General features: G+C 34.5%; 1 protein-coding gene across 1 annotated transcript in view; it reads right to left on the reverse strand.

The window, feature by feature from the left end:
- ST8SIA4 (ST8 alpha-N-acetyl-neuraminide alpha-2,8-sialyltransferase 4) overlaps nt 1-22902 on the reverse strand; it is a 96577-nt gene that overhangs the window by 47515 nt on the left and 26160 nt on the right. Inside the window, 1 exon segment of the mRNA XM_039221244.1 lies at nt 6933-7226. Coding sequence (XP_039077175.1) covers nt 6933-7226 — 294 coding nt within the window.

The raw sequence follows: 22902 nt of genomic DNA on the forward strand, positions 1-22902 counted from the left end.
TAACCAACTGAGCCACCCAGGTGAAAAAAAAAATCAAAGTTTAAATCAATTATGCTCTTAAATATAAATATCTAAATAGATGTAAGAGAATTATAATTAAGATATCAGAGAATAGAGATGAGAACCAAAAGAACAAACTCACTAAAGTAAAAACTTCAAAAGAGGCAGAAGACTATACACCATTCTAAGCAAGAACTAGAAATTTATATATAACATTTTATGCATATAAAACATAATTTTAAAATACACTTATCTATCTAATCTCTTTCCTTGGAGAATTCTTAAGAAATTATCAGGGGTGCCTGGGTCACTCAGTCAATTAAGCATCGACTTTTGATTTTAGCTCAGGTCATGATCTCATAGTTTGTGAGTTTGAGCCTCACATTGGGCTCAGTACTGACAGTGTGGAACCTGATCGGGATTCTCTATCTCTTCCTCTCTCTCTGTCCTTTTCTCTCTCTCAAAAATAAATAAATAAACTGAAAATAAGAAAATGAACTATCTATAGCACTTGGTAGTAGAACCGAGAATTTACTTTTTTCATGCTAATTTATTTTCACCATCTTAAAAAATGAGAAAACAAAGTACAACCATCCCATTGAATAAAACAGCACTTGGCTATTATGCATCAAATTATGGTAATTATAAAAAAATAGGACTTTTTTGACTAACACTAAGTATTTTATAAAATATATTTTGATATGTCTCATTTAATAATTTAAAATTGTATCTTAGGGGCACCTGGGTGGCACCTTGGTTAAGCATCAGACTTCAGCTCAGGTAATGATCTCATGGTTCATGGGTTTGAGCCCTGCATCAGGCTCTGTGCTGACAGCTAGTTCAGAGCCTGGAACCTGTCTTCGGATTCTGTGTCTCCCTCTCTCTCTGACCCTCCCCTGCTCATGCTATCTCTATTTCTCTCTCAGAAATAAATAAAACATTTAAAAAAATTAAAATTTTATCTTAAACTATTCCATGGGTTAAATGTGTGTTTCAGGATATTGTGTGTTGCACGTTGATAATTTTATTATAAATGTAATAGAATTTTGAATTTTTTATATCTTGTAGTCACATTTTTAAAGTTTCAACAAATCATTTTAAAGTTTCAAAATCCCCTCTTGATTCTTAAAGTCTTACCAAAATTATTTCTCTTTCACAAGGAAAACTATAAAATAATAATAAAAATATGTAGTCATGTGTAGCTTTTGAAGAAATACCAGAGAAAAACTTGCAACCCGACATCAGTTTAATGCATTCACGGTTCTTTTAAATTTGTAAATATATCTTTTCTTTGTCCCCATTAGATGACCCTTTCATTATTTTGTAAGATTGTTTTAAAATTAGAATCTAACTATCTCTTTTCCTTACATTTTATTTAATATGGCTTGGGAAGAATGACCATTCATTAAAACATAATCTAAGAATCTCTTAGAGTTTTTGATTGAGGTTATATTTTTGGAGCTTTATTTAAAAAAAAAAAAAAGCCCTACAATTGAATAGATGTTTGAAGTTGGTAAGCCGTCATAATTTTGAGTGAGAAGAAAGTTTAAATAATGAAGGTTGACAGTATGAAAACTATCTAAATGATTCTCATTGTGTTCAGGAACTTTTTGCTTTCCAAATCACTTAAAAGCCCCTCTCATTTTAACATAGTGATTATGTGCACACTAAACTGCATGTACTAGGTGCTCTAAACATTTTATTAGAGACAACACACTCCAGGAATCAACAGAGGCTATGAAATTCTCTAAATTATTGTCCTGAACTTTATTAACCACAGTGCTTCAGAGAGATGTAAAACAGATACTTAAAGAACAGATCTTTGGGGAGTTTGCTCTTGCTTTCATATCATGTCAGTCTGTTTCATCGGTATTCACACTTCCTTAATTTTCTTTCAGAGTTCCAGTAGCTTTGCGGAATACAAACATTATGTTGCAATGCTACATTGCATGCATTAATGCATTCATTTCATTAATTCCATGAGTGAAATAACCTTTCACATACACCACATTTACAAATTTCCAATGGATTGGAAAGGTGAAAAGCAACTCTAGAGCTACTTCTTTATATCCTGGGTCACAGTTTAGAATTCAACCATTTGACTTGCGAAGGGGGAGTATGTAGATGGATGAGCAGTAAAGTAGCAAGGTATGTTTTTCATGGAGAAGTCAAAACAATTCTTGTTAAAAAACATCTAAAGCATAGTAATCTAAAGAAAGTATACCATTAACTTCACCAGTTGTCAGAACTTTGGCCTTGTTGCTCTTTGGAATAAAATGCTTAGGTGAAATAGTTTATAATGGTTATGGAAGGAATGTGGATAAGACAAAACATGAAGAGTATTGATTAACTAGTTATTAAAAGGATCTGCACTCTCTCTATTTTTTTAAAGTTTATTTTTGACAGAGAGAAAGAGACAGAGCATGAGGCAGGGAGGGGCAGAGGTAGAGGGAGACCCACACAGAATCCAAAGCAGGCTCCAGGCACTGAGCTATCAGCACAGAGCCCAATACTGGGCTTGAACTCATAAACCATGAGATTATGACCTGAGCTGAAGTTAAACACTTAACCACTGAGCCACCCCAGCATCCCCCTGCATTGTCTATATTTTAAAAAAATCTATCAAAAGGGGCATGGGGGTGGCTCAGTCAGTTAAGCCTCTGACTCTTAGTTTTGGCTCAGGTCATGATCTCATGGTTAGTGAGTTCAAGTCCCACACTGCCAGAGCAGAGCTTGCTTGGGATTCTCTCTCTCTCCCTTTCTTTCTGCCTCTCCCCTGCAGATCCTCTCAATCTCTCCCAAAATAAATAAATAAATTTTAAAAATCTGTAAAAAGCCTACACAAATCCACAGTGTTAATCATGTATAATTCTACTGTAATTTATTGAAAATGTTCCATTTCAACCATACCTCTTATTTTGTGCTTTGCCATTGAGATTGAATGAAGAAATATACAACAGAATTTAGGGAACAAAAGTACTAATTGCAAGTTTATATGGAGAGGCAAAGACCAGAATAGTCCATGCAATACTGATGGAGAAGAAGAAAGTCAGAGGACTGACACTACCTGACTTCAAGACTGACCATAAAGCTAGCAAAATCAGGACATCACAATGTTGGTGAAGAAAAGACAGTCAACAGAACAGATAAAGAGCCCAGAACTAGATCCACACAAATATAGCCAAATAATGTTTCAGAAATAGGCAAAGATAATATAACAGAACAAAGATAGTCCTTTTTTTTTTTGAGATTCTCCTAGCACCATCTTGCACTGGAAGTTGCTGGGTGCAGGCTGTGCATGCAACCAAACTTCACTCCTGCCTTCTGATATGTACCCCCACAGGCTCCCCAAAGATATTCTTTTCAACAGATGGTGCCAGAATAACTAGACAATCACATACAAAGAAAATAATCTAGGCACAGACCTTATACCCATCACAGAAATTAACTCAAAATGGATGATAGATCTAAATGTGAAATGCAAATCTATACAATTCTTAGAAGATAATATAGAAGAAATCTAGATAACCTTCGGTTTGGCAATGAAGTTTTAAATATATCACCAAAGGCATGATCCATGAAAGAAATAATTGATAAACTGGTCTTCATTACAAAATAAAAACTTGCGGATGCCTGGGTGGCTCAGTAAGTTAAGCTTCTGACTTTGGCTCAGGTCATGATCTCACAGTTTGTGGGTTCAAGCCTGGCTTTGGGCTCTGTGCTGACAGCTCAGAGCCTGGAGCCTGCTTCAGATTCTGTTTTTCCTTCTCTTTCTGCCCCTTCCCCATTCATGCTCTGTTTCTGTCTCAATAATAAACATTAAAAAAATAAAATAAAAATAAAAATAAAAACTTATGCTCTGCAAAAGATGCTGTCAAAAGAATGAAAAGACAAGCCACAGATTGGGAGAAAGTATTTGCAAAAGACATACTTGGAAAAGGAGCATTATCCAAAATATACAAAAACCTCTTAAGCTCAGCAATAAGAAAACCAACAACCTGACTAAAAAATGGGCCTAACACTTCAACACACCTCTCACTGAAAAAGAAACAAATACACTTATTAAAAGATGCTCCACATCATTATGTCATCAGAGAAATGCAAACTAAAACAACAATGAAATATCACTACGTTAACTATTAGAATGGCCCAAATCCAGAACACTGAAAGCACAGTAGTGGATATGTGGAGTAACAGAAACTCTCATTCACTATTGCTGACAATATAAAATGGTACAACTTTTGGCAATTTCTCACAAAGTTCAAAATACTCCTAACATAGGATCCAGTAATCATACTCCTTGGTATTTACCCAAATGAGTTAAAAATTATGTCCACCCCCAAACCTGCAGACAGATGTGTACAAAAGCTTTATTCATGAATGTCAAAACTTAGAAGCAATAAGTGAATGAATAAACTGGTACATCAAGACAATGCAAGATTATTAGCACTAAAGAAAATGATCTGTCAAGCCATGAAAGACATGGAGGAGTTTTAAATGCTTATCGCTAAGTGTAAAAGGCCAATGTGAAAAGGCTTACTATTTGATTCCTACTATATGACATTCAAAAAAAGGCAAAACTATAGACACAGCAAAAACAAACAAAAAACAAACAAAAAACGTTCTTATCACCAGTTAGTGGGGAGGAATGGATGAATAGACTGAACACAGAAGACTTTTAGGTGAGTAAAACTACTCCTTATGATACTATAATGGTGGATACATGTTATTATACATCTGTCAAAACCCACAGAATGTACAAACTAAGAGTGAACTACAGGGTAAACTATGGACTTTGGCGGGTAATATTGTGTCAATGTAGGTTCATCAACTGTAACCAATGTACAGTCCTGGTATGAGATGTTCACAGTGGGGCTATGCATGTGTGGGGGCAGGGAGTATATGGAAAGTCTCTGTACCACCCTCTCAATTTTGCTGTGAACCTTAAACTGTTCAAAACATAGTCTATTAAACTAATGCTAATTCAGAGTAATATTAAATTTTATCAGTTTCCTATAATCAAAGAGTACTTCAAAAAATTTGTTTTAGAATCTTAATAAGCTATCACTGGAGTATGTATGAATATCTGTATGTGTGGGTCAGGGTATATATGTCTCCGTGTGTGTACAAGATAAGACAATAAGACCAAGTGCTATCTTTAAATTTTCTCACACTCAAATGATACTCAACATTAACATATCAAAAAATAAGATGTGTTCTTAGCACAATGCTTTATAAAGTTACCCCGTTAAAAATATATTTTTTTCCTTCAGAGTCAAACTAATGGCCAGGAATCTTTGTAATTAAAAAAATACCTCTCCTCCAAATTAATATATTTTATCTTACTTTGTTGACGTTTCATGAAAGAATGACTGTTGAATAACCATAATTTAGTTATAAGAATGCAATTTAATTGTGTGCAGAATAACACAATCTAAGAAACTGTCTTGAGCCTTAAACAAGGAAATGGTAAATCCTGGAAGGAAAGTATTGCAATAACAAAAAAAATGAAAACACCTTAGCCCAGCCCCAATTACAGTATATGAAGCAAACTATTTTTAATTTTGGGCTTGGAAACTTGTTTTTTCTTTTAGAACTTCTATCTGTTGTATTTAATTGGTCCCTTGAACTTGCCCTTCCTTTCTTTCCATGGCCATTAATTCTGCCCTATATTTTTATCATCTTGAGTAAATTAATCCAAAAGTTTAATTGGCCTTAATACTTCTAGCACCTCTTCTTGCCAATTCAGAGTCTGCTGTTATGAGACTTACTCTCCTAAACTCACCCATACAACCATGCTTTAAAATAAAATAGATTCTCTTACCAATCAGATCACAAGTTATTTTTCCTACCTTGTATTCCAATGCTCCACAATGGACTCCATTATCCACAAGTTTACCTTGTTCTTATCTTGTCTTGGCTCACACTAATAATGCAATAACATTTCCTTCTATTTGGCTTTCTCTGTCACCGTCTCTCTCTCTCTCTCTCTCTCTGTCTCTGTCCTGTTTCTCTGTCTCTTTCTCTTTTTATCCCTGATAAATAGCTATTCTGTTTTTCATGTCTGGTTGAAATGTTAGACTTTTAAGTGTTCTTTGCTAACACGAGAAACAAATTCTACACTCCTAACAATATACCCTCTTATTATTCGTTTATGTCCTAGCCACTTATATATATATGTCTGTTTCCACCAGAAAGCCTATACATTCCTTTAAAGAAGTGATTAGACTTCTTCACTTTTCTATCCCCAATATCTGGCATTCAGTAGATATTCTATAAATACACATTACAGGTTATTTTGTGTTATGTATTTTACACATTTATATGTGTATGACTGAACTTGGCCTTTTGGCCACTTGCCACTTTTATATAAAAGTCTATTTCTTGGTTCTACATCTGATTGTATTAATAAAAGGGAAAAGTTAACTTAATTCATAAAAATGGAGTCTATGGCTTTTGGGGGAAGCATTGGGGCATGTTATGTCAGCCAGCCTTCTCTATCTCTAGTAAACCTCTTAACTACAGGAGGGACTTAATTGCTCTTTAAATGTATCTAACATTTATGCTTCCACAATATTGCCCAGTAGCCATTTAGCACTTCTGTCAGTAGTTTTCTTACCTCAAATTCATCAACTTTACAATGAATTCTTACTACTCTTTAACACGGCAAAACATAAAAGTCAGTAGTTTGCTCATGAGCAGACATAAATAAATGCCAAGTTCAAACATTTGCTTTTTTAAGAAAGAGAATGAGCTAAGATAACACAGTACATAAACAAAACGCAAGTTGCTGAATAGAGTACCCATTATTAAAAATGTAGAAACAGATATCCATTGGGAGATTTTCCTGAAGCTCCCTCCTGTCTAGGGAAAAACGTTTAGTTATGTGTTCCATTGTGCCAAGGACAGACTGGTCCTTTCCAGACACTTACCCTCTGACAGCATGAATAAGTCTCAATGATGGATAGGCAGTTCGCACTTTCAGTTTGTTCTTAAGGATTAATGCATTAACCCACTCCACGTGCTTCTCTCCTCCTTTGACCATGAAAGCAGGGATCCAAAGGACACTGTCATTCAGCATGGAAAGTCTATGCACAAATTTTTCTCTGTCACTCTCATTTCGAAAGCCTCCAAATGCTCTTTGTACAACTGATGGATTCATGGTAATAAAATCTGATTTAGTTCCCACATCTGCAGCAAACTCCACCACAGGGGCTAGATTACACCTGAAGAGGAAAAATTAATGGACAAATGAAAACTAAATATGAAACATTCACTCCTAAAACCGTGTGCATAAAAAGGAAGAATGGGGAACAAGCATTTATTTTTCCTACCAGTCTGGAAAAATAAGATAATCTGCCTGGTAAAATTATGTTTTAAGCAAGTTACCACATATTCAGGAATATTGTCTTCAATAAGGATGTGCTCTCCTGGTATAGGGCTCAAATTGTCTAAGGATACTTTTTGCTGCTATTTTCATAAAACCACTTGGCATAAATTTCTAATCATTGAATTTATTATGGTAAATTCACAAAAGCTCCGTTTCCATGCAGTCGGCAACCTAAAACCACATGCTCTTCTCTAAGTGAAACACACATTAGACTTGATATTCCAATCTGCACCACTTGTTAAACTTAAGTCATTTAAACAACTTTATAGACATAATTAACTGAAGGTGGCTCTTCTGTATCCTGAGATTCAGCAAAAGTACAATTCCTTATAGCATTTTTCACAACCGTATTCTTAACTGCCCTCTACAGCCCTAAATGGGAAAGAAATGTAAGAAAAGTGAAATTATCACATTTTATATGTCTTTTTGAGATATTAAATAATTCAGAAAAGCCCTTACTATCAAATATCTTTCTGTTCCCTTTGAGCACATCATCAAAATGCCCATTTTTCCCTGCTATCAGGCCACATATGCTTTGTGGTGGAGGAATAGAATTTGAAGTCCTGTTCTCTCCACTGAAGTTCCAGGGTCTCACAAAGTGCCTACACCTGATTTCATTCTTATACTGCAAGAAAGCTTTGAAAATCACCTTGGATTTTGTCTTCAATCAATTTGTTACTTCTTTCATCCTTATTACATAGATCTTTGGATACTTGACTTAAAATAGTTGAAAAATATTTTTAATTTTCTAAAAAAAACATTATAGGTGAAAAATTAGATATTTAACCAGCAATAGTTTGCTAATTAAAAAAAATCATTTGAATATATTCAATCTACCCCTTCAAGAAAACACACACAGTACATACACACAATTTCTCCTTTTTTCTTTCCTTATATCAGCCTTTAAAGAAAAGGGGAAATAAACTGATTTCCTCTTTCTGTATTTTTGCAGGTTATACGGCATTATGAAAATTTCTCACATTTCTCTTCCTTGTGTTGTCACTTTAATTTAGTTCTTGAACAAGTCAAATTTAATTAAAGGGTGAAGCATGTGTTCCACTATTAAAAATACTGGCTTGTATATCTTTCCTTTCTTAATTAATATATCTTATTACTTACTAGATCTCTGGCAAAATTTAGCTACCATAATGAACATCTTACACAATTCATCAAAGTCTATGTTACTTAGAATGAGTCCTCAGAGAAAACAAAAGATAATGCATCATATTGTTTAGAAAATAATTTTTCAAGTTATATATATATTTAATTATACTCGCTACATTGTATGATAGAGTAGTTAGTTATTTGTCTTTAGCCATGATCCATGCACTATATGAGATTAGATATTATTCATCCCTATCACAGAAAGAATAGTTTGAATGCCATCATAATATTATGAAGGACATTATGAAAGGAAGAGCTATATGTGAACAGAAGCCAAAATGGACATCTTCCTTTGGAACTCATGGTACATTGAGGACATGATCATTTTTCAAGTCCTAAACTGCACTCCATGTCAACTTTAAAAATAATCTAAAATTCTAACTAAGTTGATTGTAAGATGAATTTGGATATATAGGGAACATGCATTCTGAACATCAGTATTACAGATACTTCTCCTTCCTCAGGTAAAAATAGACAACGCTTGTTAATATTACAGTTAACATAATATATCTTTCTACCAAATTCCTCAACAATTCTTTTCAGAGGATTTCTACTGTAGAAAAACAACATCTCTACTTCATTTTGTCTACAATTGTTAAAATTACCAGAGCCAGCCCAGTTAAAAAAAACAAAGACAACATTCTACTGTATTATTTTTTCAGAGGAAAAACATCACTTAATTACTTTATGTTTTCAATATGTTTTCTTATCACATATTTAAAAATGCCCCTACTGCAGCACCTGAGTGGCTCAGTTGGTTAAGCGTATATTTTCATCCCTCACAAAGGTATGCTTAGGTCATAAAAACTTTACAATAAAGTTCATGTGAATCAATTACTCTTTGATCTCATGCTCTTGATTTTGGCTCAAGTCACGATCTCAGAGTTCATGGCATCAAAGCCGCACACTTGGTTCTGTGCTGGCAGTGCAGAGCCTGCTTGGAAATCTCTCTTCCTCTCTGTCCAACCCTACCCTGCTCGTGTTCTCTCTTTCTCTCTCTCTCTCTCTATCTCTCTCTAAATAAATACATAAATATGAAAAAAAAATTTAAATGTCCTTACTCCCATGTTGGCAACACATTTTAGGATTTTAGAACTGACTTTTAGAATTGACTCAGCATGTTTCTTATAACTGTTTAGCCATGTGACTTTTAATAACTAATGAGAGATTCATCAGTAATGTTGGGTATTGAAAAACAGGTACTTTCCACTAGGAAGCAAAAGTAAACTTAGAGAATAAGAATATTTATGGGGAATAAGGTTGATCTAGGAGACCAACCAATGTATACGATGCAAAGAATGCTAACTGATTGTACTGCTAACTAAAAGAGCATGAGATCAAAGAGTAATTGATTCACATGAACTTTATTGTAAAGTTTTTATGATCTAAGCATACTGCAACCAGGCTTTGTGAGGAATGAAAACACAGGTACTGAAAATAGCACCAACAGAAGAATACATCATAAAATATAATCTATACTAGCTCTAGGAGTCCTTGGAGTGATTATGTCTAATTTTTCACTGGAAGGAAAGATTAACATTGTGTCCACATGTGGTCAATAAATTAAGTACTTTGTGGTTGAGTCAGATATTTAGTCATATAATTAGCTGAATGCCACATAATCGGGGCAAGCATTAAGAAACCCAAAATAACCAACCAGCTGTGTTGCACTCCGGCAATTCAGTAGGCTTGTTGTGAACTTCACAGTGTTACTAGTAGCAATACTGCTGACTGAGCAAGATTATGAATAGGTATGCAATCAAACATTCTTCATCTTTCTTTTTTCTAAAATCTTCTGAGTGATTATTATACTCAAAAGTACCCAGAATGTGTAGAATTTATGAATTAACACATTATTTTGCATGCTATTCTTAATCTCACACAACTGATCAGTGACCAGTTTTTAAATGATGGATTTCTGTGAGTCAAAACTACTGAGTATGTAAGAATATTTAATACACTCAAATTCCATTTCTTTAGCCAAATTAATTTTTTTTGCCATCTGAATATTTTTGACATATCAAAAACATGAAAACATGTATTCAGAATTATGTATGTTGGCCAAACTCCCTGTATACTCTAAGTTACCCAGTTGTAAATTTGTCTTTCTTTACCATCATTAAAAATATGCAGGAATGTACCATAGGCTTCTGAAATTTCTTCTTGACTTCACACCAGATGTGATTGCTTCTCAACATTCCTTTTATACAGAATTGAAAGTACTGGCATTTCTTTCAAGGCTATATAAAATGTTTTAAATTAATTTTAATTCATTTATTTTCTTAAGGAAAGAACTCTGTTTCATCTGTAACACCTCAGGATCACAGAATTCCCTAGGAAAATGTCTTTTAATTTGTCAATATTCTCTGCATGTCCTTTAAGTAATAGCTTAATATTCTAAGCAACTAGAAGTTCCCCCTTTCAACAGCTCAGTACATATGTCTTGAGAGTTCATTGTTCAATACTATACTATTCAGATTACACAGAACTCTTTTTCCAGCTATTTTACTATTTGTGCTATTTTAGAATGATATAATCTGGCCAAACGATAATCTTGACATTATTGTTAGTAATATCGATAAGATAATGCTCATTCATTTAGCCATGTGTTTATTCTTCCCATGATTTGTGTTATACACTTAGGCTAGCTATAGAACTAGTCATCCAAAATACTAAGGTAAAACAGTGTGCACTGTGATAGAGGAGGTTGTTAATCATTTCTTTGAATGAATAACATAGATTAAATGAGAAGAAAACAATAATGAATCTTTTTTCTTCTTTGATTATAGACCACACTCTATATTCTTTTTTACCATTTAATGTTCAAACAAGTTCTAAACACATGATTAACATCTTTTTTTCTCTCTCTCTTGGCCAATCCACTGTGTTTCTCTATATCAACACTGAAATCTCTCAACCCAAACCATCATTACCAAGGGAACCACATTCGTCAACAGACTATGCAATGGGAGATAGCCTCTTCTCTTTTCTGCCCCCGGAGGAAGTTTATGGTTCATATCTGCTCCCATCCTGCTTGAGTTTAAGAGCCAAGAGAACAAAGAATATCTGATACCTGTTTCTTTCTTTTTATTTTTTTCAGGTTTTGTGGTTAACCTCTCCAATGGCTAGAGGAAGCTAAAACATGCAACCTATCAGTCAGTCTTCCTGACTTTTTTTTTTTTTTTAATGTTTTATTTATTTCTAGGAGAGAGAGAGAGAGACAGCATGAACAGGGGAGGGTCAGAGAGAGAGGGAGTCACAGACTGAAACAGGCTCCAGGCTCTGAGCTGGCAGTCAGCACAGAGCCCGACGCGGGGCCCGAACCCACGAACCGCGAGATCATGACCTAAGCGAAAGTCGGACGCTTAACCGACTAAGCCACCCAGGCGCCCCAGTCTTCCTGACTTTCTTGAGTGACTGTAGTAGGCCCTGAAAAGACCTGAAGCCAATAATTTTTGCATATTTTGAGGGAAGGAATAGTATTAGCTCCACTTCAGAAATGAGAAACTAAGGTCAAAGTGGTTAATAAACATGTCCAAGGACATAGTGCATATAAAAGAAAAGCACAATTATTTTAGAATGATTCAGGACAGGGGTTTTAATTGACACTATTTACACATGTGATTTCTATCAGAATTAGAGTAAATGTCAATATGTTCATCCTTCACCCTAACCTTCCTATAGAAGAAAGAGGGCATACTCCCAGGACTTAAGCATATTATACTATACAAGTCCATTCAGCCATATGTTCCCCCAAATCTTGAGAAGTTATTAAACAAAGAATTTTAAGTATCTAAACCATAAAAATAATATTTAGATCTCAGATCTCTTGAAGGAAAGGATTTTCAGAATGTTGATAAAAAATTAAGTATCAAATTGATGTGACTTTTTGAAATATGAAGCATAGGATTAACAGTTAATTTATATGTTGCATAACATTATGTAGTAAACAAAGTGCAAAAATATAGAAATGAAACATCATGTTGAAGATTTGCATTTCAGTGTGATGGATGGACACAGAAATACACAATCATGCAAACACATATCACATTTTATGCTTGCTGATCAGATAACAATTAATGAAATCCTCAACTTGACAGAAATAAAAACAAATGACACTTATGTCATGAAAATAACTAAGTGACAAACCAGAGAAGGAAATTTTTTCACAAATCCAGATTTGTTTATATTACTGGTAAGAGTGGGAAAAACAGTGCCATATTGTTTCCAGGGAAATCACAGAATTAAAAAAAAATCAAACTCAAAAATACAAAAATGAGGGACGCCTGGGTGGCTCAATTGGTTAATTGCCTGACTTCAGTTCAGATCATTATCTCATAGTTCATGGGTTGGAGCCCTGCATCAGCCTCTGTGCTGACAGCTCAGGCCCTGGAGCTGCTTTAGATTCTGTGTCTCTCTTTCTGCCCCTCCCCAGCTCACACTCTATCTCTTTCTCTCTCTCAAAAATAAATAACATTTTTTAAAAAAAGAAAAAAATTGAATACTGAGAATTATGTTAAGCTATGTCATTCCCACACTTCTGTCAAACCACAATGGAGCCATGAGCAAAGTTGCTTCAACTGCATAGATATGATTTAATAACTTAGTTTTTTGGGGGTGAGGGTTGAGGAAGGAAGGCTAATGAATGGATATGTTGTGCTTAAATCAAATAATATACTAAATATTCATCTAATATGTATTCAATTTTGGCTTAAATTTTAAGTATAAAAAGTATTCAGCTTAGTTTCTGCCCTCAGTCATCTTTTTTTTTTTTTTTAATGTTGATTTATTTTTGAGAGAGACAGAGAGAAAGAGAGACAGAGTGTGAGGAGCAGGAGAGGGGCAGTGAGAGAGGGAGACACAGAATCTGAAGCAGGCTCTAGGCTCTGAGCTGTCAGCATAGCCCAAAGAGGGGCTCCAACTCAGGAGCCTTGAGATCATGACCTGAGCCACAATTAGACAATTACCCCACTGAGGCACCTAAGCACTCCCCCTTAGCCATCTTTTTAAGAGTAGCTATGTGGGTATTGGTGTCCACATCCCAAACTGTATGGCTTCGGGCAAGTTATTTTAACTGTCTGAAATCCAACTTTTTCTATAAATGATGCTATTAACACTGATTGAAATGCTATTGAGAAGACTGAAACAAAATATCTGAATTTCCTCTCAGAACTGCTTGCTTAGAGTTGGTAAATATTAGCTTGGTAATTTTTTTATATACCCTTTCCATTTGCAACCTATTGTGAGAGAGAAAAAGAATGCATGCTGGCAAGTTAAAGAGCATGTAGATAGAATAAAACTTATTGAACAACAGTGTGAGGGAAAAATTTATTTATAGCACATTTAATAAACCATTTGGCTGGAATTGAGACACCCTTCTCCTCCACCCCATAAAAAAACTAATTAGGACTTAAATCGTTGATTCAATGGCTGATTAAAAATGACTTGAATATTAGACAAAACAAGTCTAACTTCATAGGCAATATGAAAACTATTCAAGCTCATAGACATGGCCAAATGTACCTAAGAACGAAAATAGGACACATAAATACAGGAAAAAGTAAAATAAAGTTCTACAATTAGGACTTTGACACAATTCTTATATAAGGTAGTGAACGTCTTTTATTAAAACAGGAAGAAGAAATAGCTAAGGTGTATTTAGCATTCATTATGTGCTGGAAATTGTTCTATTTGCCTTCTTTTCCTGTTTTTCTCATGGTATTCTCATAAGACAGTACTATCATTATGCTTCTCTATTGATTAAGTAACTGAGCCATGGTAAGTTGTATATATTTACAAAGCTTGTAAAGAGTAAGGCAGATTCAAGCTCTGAAACATTGTGCACCAATTAATTCCTATGAATGAAAAGGAAGATCTAGACACATTTAGATATCTTCATCACAAGTTCAGTTGCACTTGGATGTGATGGAGTTGTATCTTCGATCATCTCAGTAATTTCACTGATCTACATATCTGGTCTGAAGTTCTGGTTGGCTAAAGGAAGTGAAGAAGTTCCTCACTCTCCTATAAACACTCTTCACCAAAGGTGGAGTCTTGGATGCGAGAGGATAACTATCCCGGCATATGGAGATTACTCCTTGGCAGGGATATATAAACAGCTGTGTTTTTCTGCAAAACAAGCAAAGCAAGCAAACATGAAAAGGAATGTGAAGGGGAATAAAATAAGGAGATCATGGAAGAAAGGTGAGGGAACTAAAAGTAGAGGGCACCTGGGTAGCTCAGTGAGTTAGGCATCCAACTTCAGCCCAGGTCACGGTCTCAGTTTGTGGGTTCTAACCTCACATGGAGCTCTGTGCTGACTGTGCAGAGCCTGCTTGGGATTCTCTCTCTCCTTCTCTCTGTCTGCTCCTTCCTTGCTCATGCTCTCTCTCTCTTTATCTCTCTCTCTCAAAATAAGTAAATAAGCTTAAAGAAAGTAGATATATATAGACTAAGGAAGAAAAGGGAGGGAGGAAGGAAGGAAAAAAGAAAGGAAGAAGGGAAGGAAGGAAAGAAGGCAGCAGACTGGTGGTGACATACATTTGTCTATTTATTTATTTATTTAATTTTTTTTAAAGTTTATTTATTTTGAGGGAGTGACAGAGAGAGACGGAGAATGAGAATCCAAAGCAGGCTCTCTGCTATGAGCAGAGAGCCTGACACGGGGCTCAAACCCGCAAACCCATGAGATTATGATCTGAGCCGAAATCAAGAGTCAGACACCCCGGCAGTTCCATTTAAAAGCACAAGACTGAAATTCAAGTTGAGACTCTATGGCAACATTAGTGGACTACATTCTCATCTCTAAAATAATGAAATTGTCTTAGGTGAGAGTGAGTTTAATGAATGAGTCTATTCATGAGTGAGTAGAATGAGTCTACTCACTGAGTTTAATTTTGAAACAAATACACTGAAGTGTTTAGGTGTTCATTCTCTTTCTCTTCTGGAGACATCTTTCTCATAAAAAGCGTTCTCATTATGAAAAAGTAATATGAATAAGTATTGTTGAAAGGACAAATCTCCTGGATTTTAAAATAATGGGAGGATACTGAAATGATCTTAAGACAATATAGAGAATACAGGAAGGCTATTAATAACGTTAACAAACGAATGTAACATAAAATACACATATCTCCTCTTATATAAAGCACTGGATTAAAAATAAGGCCTAAAAGTATAGACTTACTTTGAAATTTCAGTTTACAAAGATAATTTTGACTCAGTCGGCCTCTTCCTAGACTCTCGTGATGAAATCTAACATATGAATAGACAACAGTCTGGGAAATCGGGAAGGGTGATGACAGTTAGAGCTTTTCACTCTGATTCTACATTTTTAATCAACCTCAAACTTAACATTTTTCATTCTTTTTCTTGGAGCCTGCTTAATTTTCAGTAGTATGAATACTTACAAGTCATCACCTATTTTTCAAGCAAAGATTTTAAAATATGGAAGAGGGATAAAAGGAACAGTAGGAGAGGTAAGGCATTGGAAGGGCAATGACTTACAAATATATTTTTCTCAGTTAAAAATAAACTCTCACAGCCTCTGGTTGTCAATGCACAGTTATGTGCAATAAACAATTTAGAAGGAAATAATTTTAACTGCTGTCCACTATCTGGGGCTTGACAATATATTTATAAAAGTTCATAAACCTCCTGAGCATTGTTAAAACCTTGTCATTATACTACACACATTTTAAAGGAACTTAAATGTGATTTATTAATGCCAGCCTTTATCACAATTAATTTGCATGTGATTGTTTTCTTTTTCACAAAAGTAATTATGTATTATATATAAGGTAGCAAGGTTAATATTTATTTGAATTACTGTAAATGTTATTTCTTGGAATGAATGCTAAACATACCCTCAAAATGCTTCCTTGGTAATTAAAAAACGTCATTTTTATTTTTCTGAAGAGGGTGTAAAGAGAAAATTCTGGGTGTTGTTGAGAAATTCCCTGTTCATTGTCTTGGGTAAAAATTCACAATTGGGATATTTAAGACATGGGGTGGGAAACCAAGTAAGAATTCTTAGAATATATTTTCAGGTGCTCTTGTCATAATCAGGGAACTGGGGCATTCCATTGACCAGTGGTTGCTAAGCAGCTACTACTTTTTTACAGAGGGAAGAACTGACTCAGCATGAAATTTATGTCCTTAAAAATTATGTTATGCATTAAAAAGAAGGAAACAGGCTTCATGAGATATTATGGTTGATATTTTAATCACCCAAGCAAGAAAACCAAGGCAGAAAAACCATAACTTTTTCTTTTTGCAATTCATGGTGTTAATAAACAAGGCACACTATGGTCATTACAGTGCCTGTGGGAAACACTTCCAAGTGTTCTGACTTTTAGTGATTATACGATGGAACTTGTCACAGCAACAGAGCTTTGACATTTAATTTTCTTGTTTAAGAAAGTAAGAAAAATACTTTGATTTGTTATTGTAAGTTATGAATATGTTGTTTCATTTTTTTTAAAGTACACCAAAGGTTGAAAAATGATTTCTAACTTAGTATATATGATTTATTCCACACTAGGCCCTGGAAAGACAGTTGGTAGAATGTTCAGAGGATTTAGGCATTCTAGTACCAATCACGTATTCAGGAAAGTTATCATATTGTGAGTGAATAAAAATGAATGTTTTATTTTCTGATATAAAAAAGTAGGCCAAGGCAACTTCACATTCATTAAATCATATTTATTCTAAGTGGAACTTCCTCATACTCTGTTTTAGTAGAAAGTCATGTTTTGACTTGGCAGAAAGGCCTTGATCTCCATGTTTCTTTTATCCTCCATATCTGATTCAGAAAGTTCCTCTCAGAATCTCTCTCAAATAGGGGCACCTGGGTGGTTCAGTCAGTTAACCGTCCAACTTTAGCTCAGGTCATGACCTTGTAGTTTGGGAGTTTGAGCCCTGTGTCAGGCTCTGCGCTGACAGCCTGCTTTGGATTCTGTGTCTTCCTTTCTCTCTGCCCCAATCCCGCTCATGCTCTGTCTCTCTGTCTCTCTCAAAAATAAACATTATAAAAGGAAAATCTCTCCTGAATATATTCTCTATTCTCTACTCCTATCGATATTTTCTCAGTTTAGGCACTGCTATGTTTCTTTGAACTATTGTTGCAATAATTTGTTAATTATTTTTCACACTACTAGCTAGACCCATTGGTGGATCATGAATTATATTTGGGGGTCACTGATCGGCAATTTTTAAAGAATGTGAAAGAAGAGAATGATAATATTAGAAAATGACAGTGTTTCTTGCACGTAATTTTATGAAAATTTGTTGAAGATTTATGTGTGCGTGTGTGTGTGTGGCATATGTAGCAATAGCCATGAAAGCAGTAGTAGGAGTATATCATAATTTAAGTTGTATTTCTTACTATGCATCTTTATTAAACAGAATTGAAAAACATTGCTCTAACCAGTTCTTTAACACAAAGACTTCATTTTTATCATTTTGTTTCAAGGATGTTATCATCTTATTGAAATGCACACTTGATCACATTTTTATCCTAACCCAAAATTCTTCACTGATATCAGTCTAGGGCTTTCACACATTGTCCTTATCCTTACATTTCAGAATTTTCTTTCTACAAGCCCATTGCCTGTCTTAGATCTGAGTGGCTTCAGATCTTCCATGTAGTCTATGTCTTTTCTCTCTGTGTCTCTTTATTTATGATGAAGTCTCTGCCTGAAATAACCTCCCTCTCCAATACACTCTAGCCTCTAATGCAAAAAAGTCATATTTGTTCTTAAGAGTCAAAGGTTAATATCAATTGCAATGCTTTACATGATTTCTTTGGCAGGACTAGTCACTTCCACTCTACTGTTCTAAATTATTTACAAATACCTTTATTCTACCACATAATAAAAGCTATCATATTTAGTTGCAAGTATAGTGTTGATATCTTTAATGAAATTAGTAGAGCTAACCATAATAATGAGAGTTACTCTGTGTATCTTGTGTATGTGAACTGAGAACCTGTGTACAGGTATTTGATCTCTCAGTCATCTAAGAACACTGCTGATGCTCTAAACCAGGTCCCAAAAACATACAGAACTGGGTCAGAGGTTAACGTAACTTTGGAAAATGGGCAATATGGCTTGAATATTTCCTCATTTAAAGGGGACAGGCTCTTCTGGGCTTCTGATGGTACGTGTGAAAAAAAACAAATCTACTACCTGCATTGGGCCCTCATGCTGATACCTGTACAATTACTTCAATTTTTTATGTTTAACCTATTAGTTCTGTTAAACATTTTGAAGATGTCCCATTAGACATTTGATATAATGTGTGTTTTGAGAGGTGAGCTAAGGAAAACAAAAGATGTAGTACTAATAAATATGTGTTAAGCTGACAACTCCGTTTTAACTGAAACTCTTAAAATGTTTAACTGTCAGAAGTTATGCTGACTAAAATAGACCATCCTTTTAAGTTGGAATTATTTAAACTAAAACAAGAAATGTGATCTGTTCCACCGATGTATCTAGTTTAGGTAACTAGTGTTTTCTGCAAGCAGAGACATTCCTTCAAAACAAGTTAGAAAGACAGGAGTTCTAAAGACTAATAAAATTTTTTCACTGCGCCTGGGTGGCTCAGCCGGTTGAGCTCAGGTCAACTTCGGCTCAGGTCATGATCTCACGGTTAGTGGGTTCGAGCCCCATATCGGGCTCTGTGCTGACAGCCCAGAGCCTGGAGCCTGCTTCGGATTCTGTGTCTCCCTCTCTCTCTCTCTGCCCCTCCCCTCCCCCTCTCGTGCTCTGTTTCTCTCTGTTTCAATAATAACATTTAAAAATTAAAAAAAAAAATTTCACTCCGATTTTTTAAAACACCCATTAAGTCCGCATTTACCCATAAGAAGAGTTAGTACATAGGGATGGTAAGTGGAAACAAGAAACCACCAGTGTTTAGCATTCTTCCAATTGTTAGAACCCTTCCCCCAATATTTCATTAAAATATAACAAGTTTCAGTTGGTGGTTTGTAAAAATGAAACTCCCTGTTCTCCCTTAACCAGATAGTGTTCTGTTGTTTGTTTGTTTTTATTGAACACCACATAAAATGTTGAGATAAGCTTAAAAGTCTCTTATGCATTAAAATTGCTCAAGACTTAGAATTTCCTCATCAGGTAACTAAAGAATAGATCAGAAATATTGTAAATACAAAAGGCACCAAATTAGGTATTCCGAATATTAATAGTTTTAAGATACATCTAGGAAATCATGCTTGGGGAATTTGAAAAGTTAAAGTGAAGGGCAAGGCAGGTATACATACATGTTAAAACACTAAGGGTGATTATTAGTGATCTTGAACATTGGGACTAAAAACCACGAAAAGCACATTCAAATGATACTTTGACAACATGATGTGAACAAAGAATAAGGACAATAATGACCATAAAGATACAATATTCTTGGAAAGGGAATTATTTTTCCTGTTCCAAACAGAACTATCTTAAAACTTAGTTTCATTTATTTTTATAATGAATTCCTTCTGTCTCACTGGCAGCAATACTTTGTCCCAGCTCTATTATTACAGTTACTGTACTACTTTTTTAATTCTCCATGTCTATCTCCTCCATTGGACTGAAAACTCCAAACAGATTAGAACATATAATTTGTTTTTATTTCCCTAATATCTACTGCAGTCCCTCAGTATTTGCAATTTAGTGGCTGTTTGATAACTTTTTTGTTGAATGAAACAATACTTGTTGAAATTATGTGACAATAAATTCATAGAACTACTGCCTTTACTTTTAAACTTTAAATACATGCTTTTATTTTTTGAAATAATGGCATTTAAGAGCCATATATGTATGCCAAAGATGATTCCATTACTCAAAAAATTATGCAACTCTAATTATGAACTTCTTTCCTCAACAAGTTATAGATCACAGTAGAAAAATCACTCTCAGTTATTTATAAGATCACCATACTTTTGACTCAAAACCGTTTTGTTCAGTCTGATCATCTGCATAATTCATTAAATATAATAAGAACTACCAGTTACAAACTTTTGTCGGCTACTATACATATCTAAGTTATTCAAATTTTAAAGAACATTTACATAATTGAGTTATCTATAATCATGTTTTATAAATGAGGGGGGAGAAAGCTTCAGTTTACATAGCTTTCAGATCTAGAATTTAAACCCAACTTTGAATCTACAACACTATAAATTCAACAGATGGTAGCTACACTCGTGAGCATGGCATAATGTATTAACTTGTTGAATCACTATGTTGAACACCTGAAATTAATCTAACATTATGTGTCTACTATACCTCAAATAAATAAATAAATAAGTTGGCTCAAAATGAAACTGAGGTAAATAAAGTAAACAACAACAAAACTACAAATCTAAAATTTATTGCACAATATCAAAGTTTCAAATGATTTTGATTATCCAAAACACATATTCTGTCTCTCTCTCTCTCTCTCTCTCTCACACACACACACAGACACACAGACACACACACACACACACACACACGCACACACTATCACTATCACTATTACTACCAAAAACAGAAGTTAAGCTAATTTAAACATAAAACACTTTGAAGTTTCCCTTTAAAAGATAATCACTGTTAACATTTGGTACCATACTGACTGCTAATATTCTAAAAAAATATTTCCAGTAATGGCATAAGTCAAACAATATACTGAAAATACTGCATTTTGTAGTTCCAAGAATTTTGGTGGATGCCAGTAAAATGATATAGGAAGTGGAAGGTCTTATCTCTTAGAAAAATGTCAGGGTCCTTTCCCCAAAACTACTAAATGATGTTGATGTTTCTCTCCCTTTCGATGATACTTGTATTTACTGGTTCTTCTTTAATTATTTTCTGTGTATCATTACTTCTCAAGGCCCTGACCTTATCACATTTACAAAAATATGTATGAATCATTAAAAATTAGTCTTGTTTTTCTTTGGCTAAGAAGTGATATTCTTCTCTTAATTTTGAATCTAACACTTGATTACATACATAAGGAAGAAAGGCAACATTCCTGGACCAAAGGAAACAAAAGCCAGATGACAGGATGCAGTATTAAGTGGAAAATATTATTTCCACAAATTGACTGGTGAAAAGCAAATTTATTCATAAAATATGGCAACCAGAAGGAAAAAAAATTGAAACAACAGTACAAGTTGACAAAAGCTATTCCAAAGGTGTCTATTGAATCATAAGAAAATAAAGTCATAGAGTTTCAGAGCCACAGAGAAATTTATGAGACCATCTAGTTCAACTGACTCATTTGGTATATTGGAAACCTAAAACCCAAAGTGATTTACATTACTTGTTCAAAGTCACACAGCTATATTTAGTGCCAATGCCAGCAGGAGGATCCAGGTCTCTGAACTCTTGAATGAGTATTATTTCAATTATCCTTCATGGGAGAAAATGTAATGCTTAGCAACAATGACCATTTAACTGCAAATATTTACATCTTCTGTGTACTTAGGTCACAGACATAATTTTCACACCATGAATATACTACAAATATATTAATCCTAAACCATCAGAAGGAAGAAAGATTTAATTTGTTGAATAAATAATTTGTACTTGAATTTATACTAGTAAGTTTCACACATGATCTCATTTTATTTCTATACTCACAAAAAAATAGAAGATAAAGATGGGAATTCTGATTTCTACCTAGAATATGAGTTGTTTGTTTAAAATTTAAAGAAATCACAAAGATAATTAGTTTTATAAAAGCTATAAAATTTCAGGACCCAAAATATGAATAAGATATTAAGTAAAAATATGGTAGAAAATATATGGAGTAAATAGTGCATATTCAATGGAACTATCCCAAAAATATAAAATATAAAGTGGTTATTTTAATCAAAATGAATATTTTTAAAGTTTATTTATTTTTGAGAGAGAGACAGAAACAGAGTATGAGTGGGGTGGGGCAGAGAGAGAGGGAGGCAGAGAATCCGAAGCAGGCTCCACGCTCTGAGCTGTCAGCACAGAGCCCAATGTGAGGCTTGAACTCATGAACTGCGAGATCATGACTCAAGCCAAAGTTCGACATTCAACTGACTTAAGTCATCCAGGTGACCCTGATAAAAAAAAAGTTTTTAAATCTTTCCAAAGCCTTGGACCTGGCTCATTACCAGAAGCTTAGCTGTTTGTAGTTAACACATTTGAATTAAAGACAAATATATTCTCTGTGAACGTGGTGGAGAGAGAATTAAGGCCATTTTCATGAACATGAGAAAAGCACAAATGTTTTTCTCTCCCACAAAAGAGTCTATTTTGCTGTAAGAGCTAGCATTCAGAGAAAGGTCAAGAGGATGATTTAAAGTTTGCCATGAATTACCCACTAGTGGA

This window comes from Hyaena hyaena, unplaced genomic scaffold (genome assembly GCF_003009895.1).
Source record: "Hyaena hyaena isolate Hyena2069 unplaced genomic scaffold, ASM300989v1 scaffold_973, whole genome shotgun sequence".
Lineage (NCBI taxonomy): Eukaryota > Metazoa > Chordata > Mammalia > Carnivora > Hyaenidae > Hyaena > Hyaena hyaena.